The 23,659-nt window shown below is 51.9% G+C and overlaps 1 protein-coding gene across 1 annotated transcript; it reads right to left on the minus strand.

Annotated features, from left to right (window-relative positions):
* Window positions 1–4,804: 4,804 nt before the first annotated feature.
* Window positions 4,805–12,471, minus strand: KRT78 (keratin 78). Its single transcript, XM_068559981.1, is given in 9 exon segments — window positions 4,805–5,064; window positions 5,145–5,179; window positions 5,829–6,049; window positions 8,390–8,515; window positions 8,875–9,039; window positions 9,848–9,943; window positions 10,417–10,477; window positions 11,531–11,745; window positions 12,106–12,471. Coding segments are annotated over 9 exon segments (1,545 nt in total).
* Between the last annotated feature and the right edge of the window lie 11,188 nt (window positions 12,472–23,659).

Consider the following 23,659-nt stretch of genomic DNA (forward strand, 5'->3'; position numbering starts at 1 on the left):
CCCCGAGAGGCTTATGAACACCCCAGTCTTCCCAGCCCGCGGAGCCCCAGTGCTCAATCCAGAAAGGGCCGGGCGGGTCCTCAAATCACATCGCAGAGTCTCCTCCACGCCCACCCACCTCAGGCTGCTGGGACCAAATATATCCCCAAGGGAGAAATTGGAGACATCAGTGTTAGTCAAGTTTTAGGACTAGGGAGCGTTGAGGACCTGAGTTACAGATTATTCCTCCTCACCCACCTCAGCTTTCGGCAAGGAAGTGGCACCAAGAGGAGAGAGACTTGCCTAGGAAGGAGCAGAGACAGCACTTGCTGGGTCCTCACACAGCTGCCAGGGCTAGAGCTGGGACTCTCAGCGACTGTGTCCCCAGGATCCCAAAGGAGAGGACATGGGACCACCCCCACCGCCCGAGGAAGGCAGGCAGAGCGCGGGCCGCTCCAGGAGGTTGTGGGATCGTTTCTAGAGCCGCTAGGAGGCTATAAGTGGCTCCCAGTTGCCTGAAGGAGTTGAACCCAGCCTCCCACGGAGGATGGGGGTGAAGGCACTCACAGAACTAGTCCCTTAATGCCCAAGAAGGATTTTTCTCCCTGCTTGGAGTTAGAACACCAGGCACTTGGGCTGGGAGATGAATCCCCACTGAGGTGCATGCCCTGGGGCAACATTCAACCTCTCTGGGCCCCTTCACCTCTACCTATAAGCAAGGCCCGCCAGGGAAGTCCTTTCAAAAATCACTGGCCCCCACCTCTAAACACACCCTTTGACATGGCCCTGCCCACCAGATGAACAAGACCCAGCTCCACCCACCAGTGGGCAGGCATCAGTCCTTCCCACTAGTTAGCCTGCACAAGCCTCTTAGATCAGCCTCACCCACCAGGGGGCAGACACCAGAAGCAAGGGGAACTACAATCCTGCAGTCCACGGGACCACAAACACAGAAAGTCAGACAAAGTGAGATGGCAGAGGAAAATGTCCCAGACAAAGGAACAAGATAAAACCCCAGAAGAACAACTAAGTGAAATGGAGATAGGTACTCTACCTGAAAAAAATTTAGAGTAATGATAGTAAAGATGATACAAGATCTCAGAAAAATAATGGAGGCACAGACAGAATATACAAGAAATATTTAACAAAGAGCTAGAAGGTTTAAAGAACAAACAAACAGAGTTGAACAATAAAATAACTGAAGTGAAAAATACACTAGAAGGAATCAATAGCAGAATAAATGAGGCAGAAGAACAGAAAAAAAAAAAATTGCTGACCCACCATCCCAGAACTGAGCCATCACTTCCACTAACATTTGTCTCCTGTCCCCGAGGCTGTAATCACTTTCTCAGCTCCCTTATCTCTCCCCACGGAGCATGGGAGGGGGAGACAGTGGCGACTGGGGAAGGGAGTGATGTCAGCCATCTGAGTCAGGCGCAGCCAGGATGGTGGCAGTTAGAGTCAGCTGCAAACACACGCTCCCCCTCTCCCCAGAGACTGACACCCTTTGGTATTTACCTGGTGCTCTGTGCCAGGCTTTGTGCCGGGAGCTGGTAACAGCCACTCAGGCAGCCCAGGGCCCACTCTAACCGTTACTGCTTGGAGATAGTCTCACCAGTCCCAGCCCAGACAGCATGGAGCCACTGTGCCTCCTCAAGTTCAACTCTCCACCCATCTTTATACAGGACACCCAAACTCAGACCTTCTTAGTGTAGGAGGCGTGGTTCCCTCCCCACCTCTGCTGCTTGGACCAAGGGCTTCCATCTCTGAGAACTTCCCCTGTCCAGGGGCTCTCCCTGCACAGGACACAAGGACAGAGGGGACAGAGTGCTGCTGCTGCTATGGAAAGGATGAGGGGAGACAGCCTATGGCATCAACCAGGCACCCAACATGAGTCAGGCTGAGCGATAGGAAAGATGCAGAGGTGAAGAAAACAGCCACTGCCCTTGAGGAGCCCCATCCAGGGCAGGGCTTTCTCATCTAGTAGGAATAATTATTGTAGTCGGCATTTATTGAGCACTTACTATAGGGCAGACACTTTCCATGCAATAACGCATCAAATCCCCATGCTGGGGATGCTCTGTTTGCATCCTTTCTGCCCCAGATCCATTCCCTGACCTCCTTGACCCCTGCAGGCTGCTCCCTGCCTCTCTGGCTTCTGGAGGAGGGGGTTGGCCGAGGAGGGGACACTAGCAGGAGACCTGAGAGAGAGGTGGGTATTTCCTCCTGGCCCCCTCCCTGCTCCAGAGGTGGCTGCCTTCCTCTATGATTACAGCTTCTTCCCATCCCCGCACCTCTATCACCCAGTCAGTCATCCATTCTTCCTTTTGTCTCTTCAGCTCTACTCAGAGCCACCATCTCGTCCTGATTTTCCTGGGACTGTCGTGCTTTAGCACTGAAAGTCCCACACCCCGGAAAACCCCTGGGCCCTGGACAAACCAAAGGTTGGCCACCCCTGCTCAGGGGGAGTGGGGGGTTGGGGGGGTGGCAATGGCTTCCCACAACTGCCCACCTCTGGCCTCTCCATCCTGTGTTTGTGCCCTTAGCCACATCCACACCTCTGTAAGGAATCCTTTCATTAAAGTCCATTTAGTTGAACTATCTTGGGTAAATTGGTTTCCTTCTGGGACCCTGAATGGTCCCATCCCCACACAGCCCTGTGAGGTAGGTATTATCATTACTAATGTCTTTTCACAGGTGAGGAAACTGCCGCACAGAGAGGTCAAGTACTTGGTCAAAGTCACACCACCAGTAAATAGCAGAGCCAGGATTCAAGCCCAGGAATTCTAGCTCCAGGGCCATGTGCTTACCCACTCATGTCTCCCTCATAGAAGGCAAAGGCTGAAAAGCTCCTTCTTAGATACTTTTGATGGAGAGAACTGTGGGTCTGAGGAAAGGGCTGGCCTCCCCATAAAGCAGAGGGCAATGGCGTGACCTCCTGCAGCTCAGACCATGGAGTTGGGAGTTGACCAGGTGGAGACAGGGAAGAGGGAAGGAGCAGTGCTGGAGCTGATGGGCTGCTGGAGGATGAGAAGGTGACCCTCCCTCCCTCTTAGCACCTGGCCCTGATGCCCACACTCCTGGCTTCCTGCAGAAGAGGGAAGGAGATGTTTCCAGGGTCATGTTCAGACAGGCCCAGAGATAGGATGAGCGCCAAGGGGCAGGAGGGATGGGGCGTAGTTCCAGTCCCAAGTACCCATCAAGCCCCCAGGCACAAGCTGAGCTGCTGATCCCCATCCAGGGTGCAGGAGAAGAGCCTGCCCAGAGGTCCCAGGCTAATAGGAAAGCTGCGTTCCAGACCAGAACCAGACAGAAACGGAGCCAAGAACAGCAACGGGTGCAGCCAGGCTGTGCCAGGGACAAGAAGGGTCTCGTGCATTCTGACATGGAGAATTGGGGAAGGTTTCCAGGGGGGAGGAAAACTGGTGCAGACTTGGGAAGAAGGAGGAACAGGGATGAATGGGGCTGTCCTGGGTCAGGAGTAGAGCCTATTGTAGGCAGTTAAGCAGGGAGCAAGATACAAGAGATACTAAAACATCAGTGGGGATGGAGGAGATGGAGGGCATCCCAGGGAGCATAGTGGAGGGTCGGAAAGAATCCCTTGATGAGCTGATTGGGGTGAGGAGTGAGATGTCCACAGGACCTACCCAAACAACCATAGATATTCCATAAATTGCCTCCTGAGGAGAGTGAGCTGGGTAGCTGCATAGCTTTTGTTTTGCTGGGTGAGCTGTGCAATGCTGGGGCAGAGCTGAATTGCTGGAAGGAGTGGCAGAGAAGCTGCATATTGCCAAAAGGAACCTTCATCTCTGTCCTGCAGCCTATCCTCTAAATGCCCTTTCAACACATATTTAAGGCTATGGCTTAGCCTCATTGCTGAATTATTAACCTGCCCAGGAGAAGGGCCAGGTTAAAGCTCAGAGGTGAGAGATGGGGGTGAGGTGACAAGACCCAGGTCTGCCACCCTGGGTAGAGCTGAAGCCAGCGCATCGCTGGGAGGGGACTGGAAGAAGGGACAGAACACAGAGGACCTCAGCACAAATCCCCATCTCCCAAACCAGGGTATCTGAATTAGCTGTTGAAGGCCAGCCTCTGGCCCTGGAAACCAAGGGCTCCAAGAAGGAAGGTCTGGCTCTCATGAATGGGAGGGGTTATGCCGGAGACACCAGGAACAGAAGGAGTGAGAGAGACACATTAGGAGGGCACAATGGGTCTGATCTTGTTTGCCAGAGTAGCCCTAGTCCTGGCACTCAATAAAATTTATGGGAGGGAGGGAGTGGGGGAGGGGGGAGGGAGAGAGAAAGGAAGACCCACTACCAGGAGAACTGGGTGCTGCTTTATTTCACAGGAAATAAATGGACAGAAATACAGAAATGGAGGCCCAGAGGCTGGTGAAGAGGGCAAGAATGGTGTCCCTCGGTTCCAGCCCTCAGGCTCTGGTCAGTGGGCCTCAGGCCTCTCCCTTGGGATGCAGATGCAGTCTGGCCAAGCCCAACCAGGAGTTTTCCTAGCTCGGTCAAAGGCTGTGGAGAGAGGAGAGGACAAGCCTGGCCGGCTGGAGACTTGGCGCTGTGCTCCTTGGTTAGTGTGGGCGGCAGACAAATGAGATGCAAATCAGTACGCGGAACAAGGCCAGACTGGGCAAGCATTCAGAACAGCAGGCAGGACCCGACTGACTTCTGCAGAGTCCCCTGTGGGCTGGCTCGGGCTGTGGGCAGTGGACACAGAGCTGGCCATGCAGGGATGGGAGTGATACGAGTGGGAGAAGAGCTGAGAGGGCTCAGGAAGGCGGGAGGGCGGGAGGAGCAAATGGCCTCCGGGTCACTCAGTATGTGATGGACGTCTTCAGACTTGGCTCGACCGTCTTCTTCAGGATGGTGTGGCAGGTGGAGCTGGAGCCAGAGCCGGACACAGAGCAAGAGCCCAGAAAGGGGCCCTGCCCGGAGCCCAGGATGACATTGGATTCACCGGTCACGATGCTGGAGCAGCTGGACCCAAAGCTGCCATTCCCGCCTCCGAGTCCACAAGTGCCCACCAGGCCACTATCTGCTCCTCCAGACACGATGGTGCTGCCTTCCCCAACGGCTGCCAAGAAAGGCACCAGGGTCACAGCAGAGTCCTCGATTCCCCAGGGGGCCCCTCTCCCAAAGTCCCCTGATACTCACAGATAGTGACCTGACTGGCACACTCCCCAGACATCCTGGGGGAAAAAGGACAAGAGGAAGAAATGCTAAGAAGGGCTGCAGAAAATATGTCCCCAGGTGCTTTTAAGCCTCTTAGAGCAGCTCACCACGCTCTGAGCAGGTAAAATCCCCAGCCCCCAATTTTAAATCCCTCCCAGCAGAATGGGTGGCCCTTGGTGGCTCACAGTGTCAAGAGATCTCTCAGCATCCTAGGGACTTCCCTGGTGGCGCAGTGGTTGAGAATCTGCTTGCCAATGCAGGGGACACAGGTTCGAGCCCTGGTCCGGGAAGATTCCACATGCCGCAGAGCAACTAAGCCCATGCACCACAACTACTGAGCCTGTGCTCTAGAACTCGTGAGCCACAACTACTGAGCCCGTATGCCACAACTACTGAAGCCCGCGCACCTAGAGCCCGTGCTCCGCAACAAGAGAAGCCACCACAATGAGAAGCCCGCGCACCGCAACGAAGAGTAGCCCCCGCTTGCCACAACTAGAGAAAGCCCGCACACAGCAATGAAGACCCAACGCAGCCAAAAATAAATAAATAAATAAATAAATTTATTTTTAAAAGAAAGAAAGAAATCTCTCAGCATCCTGTGTTGGCCTTGCATCCCCCCACCCCCACCTCCGTCACACATCCTCAGGGCCCTCTGACCAGCCCCACCTGCACTCCTCGCCCTCCAGCAGCCTGCGGTAGGTGGCGATCTCCACATCCAAGGAGAGCTTCGAGCTCATCAGCTCCTGGTACTCGCGCAGCAGCCGCGCCATGTCCTGCTTGGCGGTTCTCAGAGCGGCCTCCAGCTCGGCCAGCTTGGTCTGAGCATCCTTGAGGGCCAGCTCCCCACGATGCTCGGCACGGGCGATGGCAGCCTGCAGGTTGGCATTCTAGAGAGGGGTAGAAATAAGGGAGGAAGTGGCTGTAAGCCCGACACAGACTCCCAAAGCACCTACTGTGGATATAACTTAAAGGCTGAGATGGACCATAATCTCATGAGCTCAAAATTATTCCTGGCCATGGCCAGCTCTTCTCATTCTAAAAGAGAGTATTGCCTCTTCTGCTTCTTTAACTCTCAGAGTGGGTTAAGTAGCATCTCAAAAACGTCAGGTCCATCAAGAACTTCAGAAAATAATCTTATTTGGAGATAGGGTCTTTGCAGATGTAATTAGTTAAGGATCTCAAGATGCTATCACACGGTATTTAGGGTGAGCCCTATATTCAGTAACTGGTGTCCAAGAAAAAGATGAGACAGACACTGAGATGACACCGTGTGAAGATGGAGGCAGAAATGGGAGTGATGTACCACCAGACGAGGAATGCTAAGGAACTTCCAGAGCCACCAGAGGCCAGGAAAAGGTGAGGAAGGATTCCCCCAGCTCCTTCAGAGTGAGTGCGGCTGCCCGCACCTGAGTTCAGACTTCTAACCTCCAGAACTGACAGAATAGATTTCTGCTCTCTCAAGCCGCCAAGTTTGTGATACTTTGTATGGCAGCCACAGGAAATGAATCCAGCTCCTTCTCCACTTTCTCCCACGATCTTCCCCTATTTCTTCCCACCCCGTCGACCCTCAGCACCTTCCCTGCAGTACTTTCTCTCTCCTAGGGTACTTAAAGCTCTTCCTGTCCTGTACGGGTCATTATCTACAAGTCTCATCTTGAGGGCCACGTGTCCTTGAGGCTTTTGGAACAGCCCCATTTCAAATACTTTCTCCCGATGTTGTCAGAGTCTCATGGGCCTCAGTTTGGGGTCTGAAAAACATTCTCTGTGCTCACCTCTCCAATCCGACAGAAAACTCCTAGAGGAAGGACAGCATCCCGGTCCAATCAGCCATCTAGTTGATTTTCCCTCACGTTCGGTTCAGGAAAGAAGGCACTCCCTAAAGGCTCTCTTTCACTTACCACAAAGCACCCCATGGATGAGGAACATGGTCTCCATTCTACACGTGAAGAAACTGAGGCTCGGAAAGGAGGTGAGTGGCGGAGCTGAGACCCTAACCCAGAACAGCTGAGGTCCAGTCTGCTGCTCTTACTATAGCCTCAGTTCATCAGGCTTGTGCATGAAAAGGAGGAGTGAGAGGGGGCTGTGACCCCAAGAAGGATTCTCCCAGGAAAGGCACCTTGCTATGCAGGGGGGACTGTGTTTCCCAGACATGGGGACATAGTGACTCTCCTAAGTGCTGGCCACTGGTCTCTGAGACTCCACGCACTTCATTGTCACCTGGGTGAACTTAGTTGAGAAAGCAGTTTTCTTGGCTCCACCTTTAGAGACTCAGATTCCCTCTCTCTGGTGGGAAGTCCAGGAATCTGCATCTTATCAGACACCCCAGAGAACCCCAAAGCTTCCAGAGCAAAAAGTCCAAATTTATGGGCAAAACACCGTGGCAGCAAATTGAGTAATAGGACCTGGTCACCCTCATCTCGGCTCCTTCCTCACACTCCAAAGGAGAGCAGGTCAGGATGGCTGGAGACTGAGTCTGGCCTTCGAATGGTCTGTGCTCCAAGAAGCACAGACCCTGCTTGCATGTGGACAGGCCACCCATGGCCTGGGAGTCAGGCTGAAGTGCTTGAGGAAACCGCCAGACTCTGTGGTCTCAGCTCTCAACCCTCTGTTGATCCCAAAAAAAACGATGCTTTGGGCTTCGGGAAAGTGAGGGCAAAGACACTTGAAAACTTAAGAATCTATAATCCTCACATCTAGAAGTAAGGTCTCCAGAAGGAGCAGGAAACCACCTCCTGGCCCTTGCCATCCTCTCCCTCCACCTCTCCCGGCTCCTCACACCAACAGCATTACCTGACCCTAAGGGGGCCTCGGCGCCCCACCATCCTGCCCATGTCCCCCCTCCCTGAGATCCTGGTTCTCTCCCTCCCTAACACGGGACCAGGAAATTCAGCGTGTGGCCTTAGAGTCCTTACTGGGCTTGACGAGTAAGCATCAAAAGAAGAGATAAGAAAAGAGATGAATTAACCCTCTCCTCAAGGAGCTGAAAGCAAGACGCGCATGTAAACACGGAATGCAGCGTGAGGGCTGGGGCCAGGGTGGGCAGTGCAGAGCCCATGCAGCTAGAATTCCCTGGAGGAGAGCTGAACGCCTCTTAAATGGGGCTTGAAGTTCTCTCCACCCCAAATTAGCCAAACCTCCAGCCAGTTATCAAAGTTTCACACAAACCCAGCAGTGACCCTGGCACAAAGGTGGTAAGACAGAGGGCTTGGGGGCTCCGGTACCCTCACCTGCTTTTTGAGGTTCTCAGTCTGACTCTGCAGCTTCTGAATCGCCTGCTGCAGCTGAATGATCTAGACTTCGGTCCGCTTCATTTGGTCCCCATGAAGCTGGGCAGACACCTGAAGCTCCCGGTACTGATGGGGGTTGGGGTGACACCGTCAGTGGAGAGGACCCTCACCTTTGACCCCAAGACCATGAGGAACACCATGGCCCCGGTTCTCTGCCTCCTCACGTCCTCATCTGGGATGCGGGTTAAAACGTTTGGAAAACCAGGACACGGTGGGCTGTGGTTGCGGGAGCCTGGGCTCATCTCCCACAGGTTCCCTGCATTGCCTCCCTCCTGGAGAAGGGAAACATGGTGCCCACCCAGCCCTGGTGCTTCAGAGAGGTTATCAGAACTGCCCAACGGGACCGAGGTGGACGACCACCCTGGGGGCGCAGGCAGGGAGACCCAGCCTTTTCCAGCATGGTGCTTGTCCCCCGGCCCTGGTACCTTGGTCTGGTACAGCATCTCGGCCTCGGCTTTGCTGGTCCGGGCGATCTCCTCGTACCGGGCACAGACCTCGGCGATGAGGTCTCTGAAGTCCAGGCGGCGGTTGTTTTCCATGGACAACACCACAGACATGTCGCTGGCCTGGGTCTGCAGCTGGCCCAGCTCCTGTGGGGAAGACTGACTCAGTGTCCGTTGGAGCCCCGGGCAGGCGGGCAGAGTGCCCTCTTCCTTCGGAGGCAGCCCTCCTTCGCGCCGGGTGGCAATGAGCACACCCTGCCCTCTGCGGGGCTGTGTCCTTATCTGGAATTGAGGGCTGTCCAACGACTCGTGGACATTAAAGGAACGTGTCCGGCAGGGTCTGAAATCACCTGGTCCCCATCACTCCCCTGACCTCCTATCACATCCCCTCTCTCGTTCCCATTGCTCCAGTCACAGCGGCCTCCTTGCATTTCCTCAAAGATACCAGCACCCTCTGCCTGGAATCCCAGACTCCCCACTGTGTGTCTGTCTTCCTCACTTCCTTCAGATCTTGGCTCAGATTTTGTCTTCTAAATAAGGCCATCCCAACCACCCTATTTGAAATTGCCACCTGCCCTACCCCCCTGCCACATTCCCAATCCTCCTTTCCCTGTTCTAATTTTCCTTTTTCCCATAGTATTTATCACTTTCTAACATACTTGGTAATTTATTTATTTACTAGGTCTAGTGTTTATTGTCTGTCTCCCAATAGAAAGCAAGCTTCGTGATTTTTGTCTGGTTGTTCACTGGTATATCCCCAATACCTAGCAATTCACACGGTAAATTCTCAGTAATTGTTTATCAAAGGACTGAATGACCGGCATCTAATTCACTCTAACCAGGCTTCACCTCCCAGCCACTCCCACTATCGCCACAGGAGCCTGCCCACCTGTCCCCTTCCCTCCCGCCCACCTGCCCCTGGCAGACCATCACTTCTGCCCTTAGTGATCCTCACTTCTTCATACAGACGCCTCAAGAAGCAGATGTACTCTTTCAGAGCCTCCACCATGCCTTCCAACTCCATCTTGCTCGAGAGAACCCCGTCCACATCCTGGGGACAGGAAGATAAAAGCCATATACCCCCACTCCCTCTTTGGGGGTCCCACTCTGACCCAGGAGTTCTGTTCACACACTGCCCAACACCCACCCCATGGCCATCTCCAGCTCCCATTCCTTCCTCCCCCATCCCCGCCCTGCCCTGCTCTCTCTTTTGCCTGACACTGACCCACACCACCTTCAGGAAGCCTTCCCTGATTCATCCCAACCAGTTCTGTTTCTTCCACTCCCTCCCCACCCTCTCCCACAGTGACACCCAGAGCTCATCACATAGTCCCTCAGTCGGATCTTGTCCTGGGGTCCCCCTGTGTCTACGTAGACGTCCCATTTCCTCAGAGGGTCCCTATAAGCAGTGTGACAGCATGTCGTGCGTGAGGATCTCCCACCTCCTGCCCTCCCAGCCCAGGACTGGGCTCTGTGCACGGTGGATGCTCGGGGTTCGGGCAGAGCAGCTGACCCCACCCTCACCTGTTTGAGGACCATGAAGTCTTTCTCCAGTGTGGCGCACTTGTGGGTCTCCCGCTCATACCTGCCAAGTAAGCACAGAAAGACGCTGCCTGGAGTGCCGGCATCAGAGCCCAGGCCCCTCTCCAAGTACAACCTCCCTGGAAAGGCCACTCTGCTTTAGATGCTCCAAAGCAGGACACACCACCAGCCTGCTTCTCTACTCTCCCATCAGGAAGTTTTGTCATGTCTTATGTCCCTCTTCACTCTTTCAGCCCAGGTCCACTTGTGACATCAGGCGACTTTGCTTCATGTTTATAAGGCACATTCAAACACTCTTCTTACTTACCACTCACAATCATCATCTGAAGCAGGCATTTTGGATTTTATCAGGGAGATTACAAGATGTGCCCAAGCCCTAGAGAATTAGGTGGCCCAAGCAGATCTAAAACACAGGTCTCCTGGCCCCAATCTTTCCAGGACCTTCCACCTGGGTCCTGGAGCAATCCTCCCAATGGTTCTGGAAGGTAAGAAAGGCAAGTGGCATTTTCCCAGTCTACAGATATGGAAACTGAGGCTGGGAAATGTAAGATGCCTTGCCCAAGGCCACACAGCTATTCCTTGTTCACAGTCACCAAACCCAAGCCTCCTGTTGGTCCAGGGCTCTCTCCATACCACCAGGTGACCTGGTGGGGAACCCAGAACCACAGTCTACCTGTGAATCATGCCACAGGCCTGGGGGTGGTCCCACTAATGAATTCTCTTCCACCTCTGAGACCAGAGAATGTCTGAGTCACTTTAACCCACAGCCTGCTCAACAGGAATTTCTCAAGAAAAAAACCCACATAGGCATTGTTTAATAAGCCCCTCACAGCCTTGACCAGAAACGTGGCCCTCGTAACTGGGGCCTGCTAGAATCGATGCTCTCCAGTCCTGGGTATCAGGGGCTGTGGGACCACTTACTTGCAGCAGGTGGGGCCCCCTGAGAATCAGAGGGAATGGGGATGCGGAGGGGCTAGAGGGGAGGCCGGTCATGTGACCCTGGGAGCACAGCAGTGGGATACCCTCTGGCTGACAGCCTGATTCAAGCCCTCCCAGCCCCCATCCAGGGCCCATGGGGATGCTGCAGTCTGCCTACTTGGTTTTATACTCCTCCTGCTGGTCCTGGCAGGACTTCAGCTCGGCGTCCAGAGACCCTCATTCTCTCTGCAGCTGCTCCAGCTGCTTCCTGAGCTGGACCAGATAGGCCTCGAAGAAAGACTGCAGGGCCTGGGGACTGTCACTCAACTCCTGCTGCTGCAGCAAGTCCCACTTGGTCTCCAGGACCTTGTTCTGCTGCTCCAGGAGCCGCACCTACAGCACAAACAGCGGGTCCCTGAGGCAAGCTCCTGCCAGACTCCCTGGACACAGCCTCTGGGAAATAAAGCCTGAGCAACCCTCTAGCCAGCCCAGAGCCTTTTAGGCCTTTGATAAATATTTTCCAACACACTAAATGAATTATCATGACATTTTTATAAAGGGAATTTCAAAACACTAATTAAACAGAGCCTCAGCATAACCAGAGAGACTCCAGTTAGACCACAGGAGGGACTTCCTTGCTGCAGAAGTGATTAGAAAACTAGTAGAAGACCAGACTTCCCCATTCCCAAGTCTGTCGAGAACAGTTCCTCAAGGGAGGCACAGAGACAGGGGCTTAGCTGAGCTGACCCTCACCTTGTCAATGAAAGAAGCAAACTGGTTGTTGAGGGTTCTGATCTGTTGCGTCTCCTGAGTCTGAACCACCTGGAACTGGGGGTCGATCTCAATCTTCAGTGGGGTCAGCAGATTCCGGTTGATGGCCACTTCCTGGATGCCCCCCGGAGGGCACGGGGAAAGCCCAGGCCCACCGATCCCCTCCCCATACCGCACCCCTAGCCTTCCCCTTGAACCCCAGGCCCTCCCACGAGAGCCTCCTTGGCACCCCACAAAGGAACTGAGGCTCCTGCTGCTGACGTTGACCCTGCCTCGGCCCCCCGAGCGAGCAGAACAGGCTGAGCGAGCACTGAAGCCCCTCTGGGCCCGGCAGGGAGAGAGAGACATGGCAGAGACTGAAGGTCTCACAGCTACAGACAGGATCGTCAAGGTGTGTGTGTTCCTGCCCTGTGGCCCCGGCACAAGGCTTTTATCTCCTCCCGTGCCGGGGCTGGGCCTTGGAGAGCAAGATGCTCTTGGCCTGAGTGTGTCTGCCACTGACTCCAGCTGGCCTTTTCTGACATGCCTGGGGAATAGGTGCCTGGCAAGTGCAGAGCCCAAGGAAGAGACCCAGAGCCTGCCCTCAGAACTCCCAGGCTATAGGAGGGATGGGCACGTTCTGAAGACCAGGAAGTAGCCAGAGACCTGGACTTCAGTGCTGGGGGATGGGGAGAGATGGCCCTGAGCAAACTTCCTGAGGGTCATTCAAGGAAGGCTTCCTGGAGGAGGAGATGGGGAAGAAGGGAGGCACATTCAAAGGGAAAAGAAGATGGAGGGGGTTCAGATGGAGCCCTTGAGCGCCCTGCAGATGTTGGACAGAGGAGTGCAGCTTCTCGAGGGAGGATCTACATTCGAGAGTAGGAGGAGGAAGGCACTTTGCAGCACAGGAGAAGCCAGGAGGTTAATAGAGGTGTTATTGTCATCGTTAGCTAAAAGACACTGCAGGATTTGGAAATGAAACAGAAAAACAGGGTACCCAAGTCCCTCCTCTTGCCCAACCCAGCAATCATCCATGAGGCGCCACCCCGCTCAAATCAGGCATCTCCACCCCGGGGTGGCGGCGAATGGAGCATTTCTAAGCCCAGCCTGTGTCCCTTCCACAAACACACAGCTCTAGGCTCATCCACTTGGGTCCAGCACTGTGTCTGTCAAGTTACACATCAGAGGATCCCAGGCTCTGAAATAAAATGTACATTTAGAAACATACCTTCCCCGGGGACCGGGAGCAAAAACAGGAGTTTGAGGCTCCCTGCAGGATAGATTCCGTCTCTGCCCTGAGAGTCTGCTAACTGGAGGAGCCCCAGGGTTCATCATTCAGCAAGCCTCCCGCCCGGTGGAGGACCCGTGATGGGAAGCATCCAGCCGCCTCCACTGCTGCCCTCCCACTGCTGGCAAGGAGGGCTGGCACCTCTGATTTTTAGAAATGTCCAAAATGTCTTCTTTACAAGGCGGGAGGGCTATTTCTCCCTGTCCCTCCCCCGCTTTCTTAGAGCCTGATGCACCCTGAAGCTGGGATACTGGGCCTTTGATAATGCAACTCAAAGCCAGGACAAACAGAGACTCGGCATAATAAACACTCAAGAGATGTGCTATGAGGAAGTCAGTCCTAGCAACGCAAACAATCCCATAGATGTTCCACCCCCAGGGCCAGACAATGGTGAGCGCGTCTCCCCTCCCTCCAGAGGATTAGAAACCCCATCTGGCAGACAGCACTCCGGAAGGAAACTGAACGACAGATGACCTCAAGAGGAAGAAGAGGTCAGGCCTTCTGTGGGGAAAACAAAGGAGATCAAGGGACTGAAGACTCAGGTGAGGAAGAGGAGAAAAACGATCCAAGCAGAGATTCAGGGACACAGAGGAGAGAGGAGGCAGCGTGGAGAAGCCTCAGAGTCTAGACAGAGAATCTGGGAAATGGGTTGAATCCCACTGAGGAGCCACCTCCAAACCCTACCCCCTGGGGACCACTTTGCAGAGGCAAGGAGGACCGGGTGCCTTCCTCCCATAAACATTCTTAAGAAAGATCTCCGTGGGCTGGACTCTACCACCCCTCCCCACTGGTACTGAGGGTGAAGGGCAGAGGTCACACTTGGAACGGGGCCTAATGTGCCTCCCTGGAACTTCCCCATGTTCGTAATATTATAGAGTATTAGAGCCAGAGAGCTTCAAGGTCCTCGGGTCCAATGCCCTCGTTTTACACTTAAGGACTCTGAGGACCCATAGGGTGTAGTGCAGGGTGCAAAGACCGTGCAGCCTTGAGTAACCTAAGAGATTGCACCAGATGACCGCGAAGCCTACTTGGACCTGTCACCCTGTGGTTTGAGTGACTTGCTCAAGGCCACCTACACAGCTGACCAGGCTGGAGCCAGGGCTCCCACCCAGCCCAGACCACTGCCCCACAGCGCAGCCCACTAAACAAACCTTTGATCACGACTCCACAATGTCTGCCTTGTCCACCCCTCCATCGAGCTCAGGGCCTGGCTTACGCTAGGCATCCAAAGTACTTGTTTAAGAGATGAATTCTTATCCATGACAGTTACACCCAGGGACCTTCATGAAGCCCCGTGAGTTCTCAAACACTGCTGTAACACGTGTTTTCCCTTATTTAAAAAAAATCATGCTACGATGGAGAGAATGAAAAAATGGCTTGGAGATTTGAATGCTAGGCCCCTCAGAGGCTGAGTGGTACCCACAAAGGTACACAAAGGGATCCCAATCATGCAGCAGCAGAAGTACAAATGGCTCGAATCATGAACTTAACGTTAAACCCAGCATGCAAAGGTTCTAGTGGGTTTTATCTATTGGGTTAAATCCCCTGCTCCAGGTCAACCATCCTCAACCACAGGGGTCCCCAACCCCCAGACCACGGACCAGTAGCGGTCCATGACCTGTTAGGAACCAGGCCATGAACCGCTACTTGTCCACAGCAGGAGGTGAGCAGCGGGGCAAGCAAGTGAAGCTTCATCTGTGTTTACAGTCGGTCCCATTGCTCGAATTACCGCCTGAGCTCCGCCTCCTGTCAGGTCAGCAGCGGCATTAGATTCTCATAGGAGCACGAACCCTACTGTGAACTGCACATGTGAGGGATCTAGGTTGCGCACTCCTTATGAGAATCTAATGCCTGATGATCTGAGGTGGAGCTGAGGCGGTGACGCTAGCGCTGGGGAGCGGCTGCAAATACAGATCATCATTAGCAGAGAGGTCTGACTGCACAGAGACCGTAATAAATCAATTGCTTGCAGACTCATATCGAAACCCCATCAGTGAGTGGCAAGTGACAATTAAGCTGCATCTTACAGGGTAAACTGGATATAAGCAACACACTCTGGGTGTCACTGTCTCCCATCACCCCCAGATGGGACCATCTAGTTGCAGGAAAACAAGCTCAGGGCTCCCACTGACTCTGCATTATGGTGAGTTGTATAATTATTTCATTATATATTACAATGTAATAATAATAGAAATAAAGTGCACAATAAATGTAACGCGCTTGAGTCATCCCAAAACCATCCCCTGTCCCCATCCGTGGAAAAATTGTGTTCCATGAAACCGATCCCTGGTGCCAAAAAGTTGGGGACTACTGCTCAACCACACCTCATGCTCTACAATCCCTGCCCACCCCAGTCCTGCCTTCGAGAATGCCCCGGCCAATGCAGCTTCTTGTAGCTCCCCAGCAGCCCCTTCTCTTACTGCCCCACCCTGAGTTCACCGCTGGCCACAGCTACAACCCTCAATCTCTTTCTCTCTAATTGCCCTCAAGCCTGTTCTGCTTGTGAAGTGGAGTTTTTGACCCAATAACCATTTATTCACATTTATTTATTGACTCAACAAGATATGATTGAGCACCTTCTATGTGCCTGGGCCTATGCTGAGAGTTAGGAATTTAGCAGAGAACAAGCCCCAGCCCCTGCACCAAGAAAGCTTAGAGTCTAGTAGAGAAACAGACACAGAACAGGTAATTCGATAAGTATTTAATTGCAATTATGATAAGGAGAGAAAAATACAGGGCATGAAAGAGACCTAATCTAGTTTACCCCCTAATTTATTCTCGAACATGCCAGGAACACTCCTGCCTCAGGGCCTTTGCACTCGCTGTTCCCTCTTCCTGGAATGCTCCTTCCCAGATCCCCGTATAGCTACAAGTCACCTTCTCTGGTTGCCCTAGACCAAAAGTGCAACACTGAGGCCATCCTTCATCTGACACTTCTTACCTCTCTCCCTGCTTTATCTCTTTCCATTTAGCACTTAGCGCTTCCTAACATACCATATATTTCACTTACTCATTTTGTTTGTCAATCTTCCTGCACGAGAATATCATTTCCATGAAGGTAGGGGTGTGGTCTCTGCTCACTTCTGTAACCTCTGCACTTAGAACACTGGCTGATATACAGTAGGTGCTCAGTAAATACTTGTTAAATGAATGATTCCCCATTCAATCTCATCTTGTTGATTTCCTTCCATCTTTTAACCTCTGGATATCCTTGTGAGTCTCAATTCTGTTCTCCAAAGGACTGATCACTCCCCATCTCACTCCCCCACAAGGTTGGGAGCAAGCAAACATGGTAGTGTGTGTGTGTGTGTGTGTGTGTGTGTGTGTGTGTGTGTGTGTGTGGTGTGTGTGTGTTATTGAGCTCCTGCTGTGGGCTGAAGGAGACATAAGATGGATAAGGCGCCATCCCCATCCTGAAAGAATATATAGTCCCGTGGAGAATACACATATGAACACAGAATGTGGGAAAAGATCTGAGAAGGAGTGCACTGGGTTGCAAGTGGGCATGTTGGTATAATAGTGAAGGATTCCTCTTTTTACCTGGACCCTCCTCTTGTCCTTGGAGGAAAACAAGGACAGAGCCTTGTGGCATGCCACTAGAAACCCTTCCTCTGCAGTTTTACATCCTCCCAGTGTATGTCCTTTGGATGCTATGCTCAGCTGTTTGGGAATCTACCCACCTGTACTTTTATCTAAGAACTTTACATATGGTAAGCGTTTGATCTTAGCAACCCTATGAAGTAGGTACTATGATTATCACCACCTTACAGAGGGAACAAATAATTTTCCCAAGGCCACACAGCTAGTAAGCGGCAGAGCCAGGATTTGAACAGAGATAGCTGGACTCCAGGGTTTTTGCACTTAACCACCTCACTGTGCTCCTCTCAGAGACCTGGGAATGTCAGTATTGAAGGACACCTTAACCAACTGAAGCCCAGAGGGATAGAATGACTTGCCCGAGGTCACACAGCAGATCCAAGAGTGAAACTCATTCCTCAACATTCACCCATGATCAACATTAATTAAGCACTACCAGGTGCCAGACACCATGCCAGCGCAGGTTAAACAAAATTTAATGAAAGTCCCTGCCTTCGAGGTATTTGCAGTCTGGAAGGGGAGTGGGAGAGAAGTGGGGAATCTATTTGAAAACCAGTAAGTGCAATAAAGTGTTGGAGTCTCCACTGTAGATGCATGTACAGGTCTTGTGGTTCTGGCCATCTTCTTGAAGCAGCAGCAGCAGGAGTGCTTATTTTGGGCACATCCCAGGAGAACAGAAGTCATCTGGGGCAAGATGAGGCGGGGCTACCCACACCCATGCGGGTCTTCCTAGCTTTCGCAGGGCAACGAAGGGGTTGGTTAGTGTCCTGTCCTGTTTGAGGGGAACTGGACAGAAAAGGCTCAAGTGTCTGCCTTTAGTCAGCCTCCCCTCCCCCACCATGGACACCCCATGACTTCCCCGATCTAGGCACAACGGAACCTTCCCTCAGCTCCGCTTCTGCAGCTGAGAAATACAAGCCAAATTCTGACCCAGAATCTCCCGAATCTCCCAGACATCAGCCACTCACATTCAACCTCCACCATCATGCCATTTTGTAAAGCCAGATGTACTAGTATATGCTTACTATTTTCTTTAAATCGAATCTAAATCAATTCACTTCTTTCTTATCCTGACCCCAAGCCATAATATCCTTGAAAATGTAGCTTTTGCGTGCTAGTTCTAATTTTTTTGAATTCATATTCAAATAAAACATAACTATTAAAATGTAAAACATTCCTCCGTGTGCTGTTGGCCTACAGAGAACACAGGTCAACCTTGACCCTATTCGAAGTTTCCCAAAGCCAGTGAGGGCAAGGAGGGAGCAGCACCCATCAGATGCAGCTGATTTCTATCTCGCCTGTAATTACAGCTCTCTTGGCCCGTCGGGGCAGGAGGGGAGGGAGGAGAAGAAAGGCCTGCCCTTCACTCTTCCCCAGGCCAGGCAGAGCACACTCACACCAGCCTGCTCTGCCCTGGCGCCCTCCTGCCTGCTGGGCTGGGGGCGGGTAGCCCCTGCCCTCCTCACTGCACTGGCAGTGAAGGAAGGCGCTGCCCATCCAGAGAATGGGCTTATTGTGAGGGAAGGGGTGCCCCAGAGGGGAGCCAAGCTGCTGCCTCCTCAGGCCCCCGTGCCCAGGTAATGAGCCCCCGAAACCCACAGGGAGAGGCCTGGAGAGGAAAGATTTGCAAAGCTTTTCCTGGGAGCTCAGAATTTAAATGTTTGTCTCCAAGTTCCCGGTTGAGGGTGGAAGTGAGGAGGGACAATGCCAAACTCTAACTTTGGAGAAATAACCATTTTCCATGCATAACACACTTTTTAAAATTCTATTGATGCACCCCAATGTTCATTGCAGCACTATTTGCAATAGCCAAGACATGGAAGCAACCTAAATGTCCATAGACAGATGAATGGATAAAGAAGATATGGTATGTACACACACACACACACACACACACACACACAATGGAATATTACTCAGCCATAAAAAAGAATGAAATCATGCCATTTGCAGCAACATGGATGGACCTAGAGATTGTCATACTGAGTGACGTAAGCCAAACAGAGAAAGCCAAATATCATATGATATAGCATATATGTGGAATATAAAAAAAAAAAAAATAAGATACAAATGAATTTATTTACAGAACAGAAATAGACCCACAGACACAGAAAACAAACTTATGGTTACCAAAGGGAAAAGTGGGGGAGGGATAAGTTAAGAGTTTGTGATTAACATACACACAGTACTATATGTAAAATAGATAACCAGGGAATTCCCTGGCGGTCCAGTGGTTAAGAATCTGCACTTTCACTGCCGAGGGCCCAGGTTCAATCCCTGGTCAGGGAACTCAGATTCCACAAGCCGAGCAGCATGGCCAAAATAAAATAAAATGAAATAGATAACCAACAAGGACCTACTGTATAGCACAGGGAACTATACTCAATATTTTGTAATAAACTATAAGGGAAAAGAATCTGAAAAGAAAAAAAAAAAAAAAATATATATATATATATATATATATAAAACTGAATCACTGTGTTGTACACCTGAAACTAACACAACATTATAAATCAACTATACTTCAATCAAAAAAAAAAAAAACTTCTAGGGACTTCCCTGGTGGTACAGTGGTAAAGAAGCCGCCTTCCAATTCAGGGGACACAGGTTCAATCCCTGGTCGGGGAACTAGGATCCCACATGCCATGGGGCAACTAAGCCCGCATGCCACAACTACCGAGCTCATGCGCCTCAACTTAGAGAGCCCACGTGCCACAAACTACAGAGCCCACGCGCCCTGGAGCCTGCGTGCCACAACTAGAGAGAGAAACCCGCAGGCCACAACTAGAGAGAAGCCCGCGCGCCACAACAAAGAGCCTGAGCGCAGCGACGAAAAGATCCCGCGTGCCGCAACTAAGACCTGATGCAGCCAAAAATATATACAAATAAAATTTTAAAATTATAAATCATAAAAACATTTTTAAAAAATTCTATTGTGGACCCTCTGAGTGCCAATCACCGTGTCGGGCCCTGTAGATACTTCATGTTCTTTAATCCTCACCACAATCTGAGAAGTGGGGATTATTCTTATTCACACTACAGACACAGAAACAAAAACAACTACCCAAGATCTCAAAGACAGGAAGAGGCCCAGCCAGGACAAGAACCCAGATCTTCTAAGTATCCTATAGTCTCCTCGGGAAGAGAAGCCTCCTCCGAGACTCCTTCCTGCAATAGGAGGAGTGTTTCCCTATTCAACAGAGAACCAGAAGCTTCCCCTCCGGTGCGTGCTGGGGAGAGAAGCCGTGGAGGGGACTCGCTGAGCTTCACTGGGCAGTGGGTGCTGCTGTGTAACAGCTGGCTGTCTGCGGGGTTGGGAGAACACATCTCTGTTTTGTAGTGTTTGCCATTTTCTAGGGTATAAATGGTCCCGCCACGGCTGATTTCAAGCTACCGGCATGATGTCACTGACTGCAGAGCTGGGAAGAGGTGAACACAGTTAGCCCTCACGAGTTTGCACGAACTGGCTCCAGCACACCACTGGCCGAGGGTGAGGAAGGTAGAGGCCTTTCTGTGGAGGGGGACCTGTCCCAGACTGTGGGAGCCAGGAACACATCTTTAGGAGCAAACTGATGGTAGCTGGGAGAGGAAAGAGGGCTGGGCTGAGAGGAGATGGGGGAAGTGTTCAGACCAGAAAATCTGAGTTGAGAGTCCAGACTTGCCCATCAGGACCCAGCACGCAGCCACTGCCGCTCTGAACCAATCAGGTTCAGCCAGCTGGGTGCCCTGCTGCAAGCAACCACTCCTGAGTTGGCAAATATTTATACAGCATGTTACTAAGGACAGCCTCCCAACACCCCAGAGGTCCATGGGGCAACTTCTAGGGCAAAGTTTCCAGGATTCCTACAACCCTGGGAAAATAAGGTCAAGGCCCCAGCAGGAACTCCTGGACTGGGAGATGGGGTAGGGGGTTTACCTGGACCAGCTCCCTGCCCCTCCTCAGTCCCTCTCACCAGCATCCCTCCCATGGCCATCTGAAGCACTAAGCCCTGGGCATGGGGCATGGGGAGGGGGTTGAATCTTCTGCCCCCATCCCCAAGGAACTTCAGTCTGAGAGAATAGCATTTTCAAAACTGCAAGTTACAACTCACTAGTGGGTTGTGAAATCAATTTAATGGATCTCGACCAACATATCAGAGTGTATCACCATAAAATTGTGTTCCATGTGTGTATATCTGTGTAAGTGTGTACAGAACTGTGATATAAAATACATTTCTTACTAAGGATCATTGTCCAAAAAAGCTGAGAAACCCTCTGATAGAGGAGGTGGTCCCACCCCCAGACACACACAAACCCAAGAAATAAGACCAGAAACAGGAGTGGCGTTAGTTGTCAGGACTGGGGGATGGGAAAATAAAGGTTTGGTCTGGAGAGATCTTCCAGAAGAGAGAAGTAATGAAAGCAGGATTGGGAGGGGGAACTTGGAGAGTGAGGACCTCTCTCAATCTATCCTGAAAGTTAGGAAATTCTCCGAATACCAAATCTAATCCCTAAGCCCACTGATGCATGCTCTGCCCTGCAGCCCGCCCACTCCCCAAAAGGAAGAATCATGGCCCTCTGCTCCACATAACCTCCGAGTCACAAAAGTGACAAGGACAGGAACCACTAGTTGGGTCCAGGGGAGGGAAGGTCAGGCAAGCCAGGGAGCACAGACAGCAGCGTGCTGGGTGCCAGCAAGGCAAGGAGGGCCAGCCTGTGTGTGCCGTGGCGACACAGACCAGGTCTTGGGAATTGTAGACTCTAGTTAAGATCACAATACTCCACAACTGGAGAATGACCTGACACCAAAAATGCCCCACACGTGCATAATACCTGCCAGGTGTTGTCAGATGTCAGAGCAGAAAGACCTAAGAGGTCATCTTATCCAACACACTTGTTTCATAGCACAAGAAAGTGAGGCCCAGAGAGGGCAAGCAACCTGCCCAGAGCACACAGCAAGGGTAGGACTAGAGCCCACTAAGCCAGGACACATTTCATCCTGCACTACAGAGAGCCATGAGACTAGGACAGAGACCATAGAAGAGGACCCCAAACCCCCACCCACACAGCCCCACCATCCCAACAAGCTCATGCACACAATCATCCACCCATAACATCTCGTGGGCACTTCTCAGCACCAAGCACTGTGCTCGGTATGCGGAGATACACCACATAATCCCCTCCAGGTAAGAAGGGAGTGCCCCTCCTGCCCTCCAGAAAAGGAGACTGGCTCTGTGATCTCCCTGACCTGCTCCAGACTCTTATCACTGTCAGGAAATTCTCGGGTCTAACCTCACTCCTTCCTGCTGCAACATCAGCCCAGTTCCTCTTGGCCCCAGAGGCACCTGCTTGCTAGCCTGGCCTGGCAGTGGGGGAAGATGCCAGTGCCTCCCATGACCTTCTCCTGGCTCCTGAGTCAGCCCATCCATTGTTCCAATGACTTTACCTAAACCTTTTTGTACTAAGGTGGCACAAAAAGCCCGGGGAGCTGTGCCAGCAGAAGCTTGTGGGCGGAGAAGCGGCAGAAAGAGGAGAGGACGGGCAGGAAGATGTTGGATGGGCGAGTGAAAGGGGAAGAAAATGCAGATCCCACCCACTGCCGTGCTTCTTAAAGTCTAGGCTCCTGTTTTAAAGATGTGGAGGAAGAAGAAGAGTCCAAAGCTGGTGGCACTTCCTATTCTTTATACAAATAATACAAATTCATTGTTGAAAAATTTAAAGCAACAGATAACAAAATTAGAAAAAATAAAACTCTTCCAAAATACTACCACCTAGAAGTAGTCACTATTAACATTTTGGTGCATAATCTTCCAGACTTTTCCATATGTAAATACCTTTCATTATTCATTAAACCTATATTTATTGGACATTTTCTATGTGCCAGGTATTGTTCCAGCGCTAAGGATAAAGTAGTAAAAAAAAAAAAAAACCAGATAAAAATCCATGCCTTTATGGAGTTTGCATCTCACGATGATGTATGTGTGTGTGTGTGTGTGTATATGTCTATTCATATGTCTAGTATAGTGCTGTATTCTACGATAGTGTAAGCACCATTTATTCATGTAAATATGTAAATATGTATCCCCCAGAAGTGGGATCATATTACACATACAGATTTCTAGCCAGTTTTCCTCCCCGTCTGTGTCAATAAATATACCCTTAGATTATCGTGAATGGCTCAGAGCATTCCCTTGCATGCATTTTCAGGGCTTTTCCCCAAGTCCACTGTCTGATTTCTTCCCCGCAGGAGACCTGAACCTTGCTCTGGAAGCCCATTGGCACACGCGCATGCACGCAGACACACGTACAGGAGGCTGCACGCGCGCACTGCCGACACGGGAGCCAGCCGTCGGCTTGCTGGATCGTGCAGTCTAATGTAGTCCTGGTCCGAGGCATGTTTCCGGGATTCACCAGGGCACAGACCCATTCCCGGCATTCCCATGCAGGCAGGAGCAGGAGCCCCCATTCTCCCAGTCTTGACTTCCCCTGCAGGCGGCTGGGGTTCTTGCAACTGGAACCAGGCCTAGGAGCCCGGCAGGAGCCAGCCCTGCAGCAATAGGAGGAACAGAAGCAGGGGCTGATCCTGATCTCCCTGAGTCCCTTCTCTGCCCCCGCCTTCCTGGTGCCTGGTGGGGGTGTATGGCCAGAGGCCTCAAACAGGCCCCCTAATGGGGACCTAATGCCCTGGTGATT

The sequence above is a fragment of the Eschrichtius robustus genome, chromosome 13 (genome assembly GCF_028021215.1).
Source record: "Eschrichtius robustus isolate mEscRob2 chromosome 13, mEscRob2.pri, whole genome shotgun sequence".
In the NCBI taxonomy this organism is placed as follows: domain Eukaryota; kingdom Metazoa; phylum Chordata; class Mammalia; order Artiodactyla; family Eschrichtiidae; genus Eschrichtius; species Eschrichtius robustus.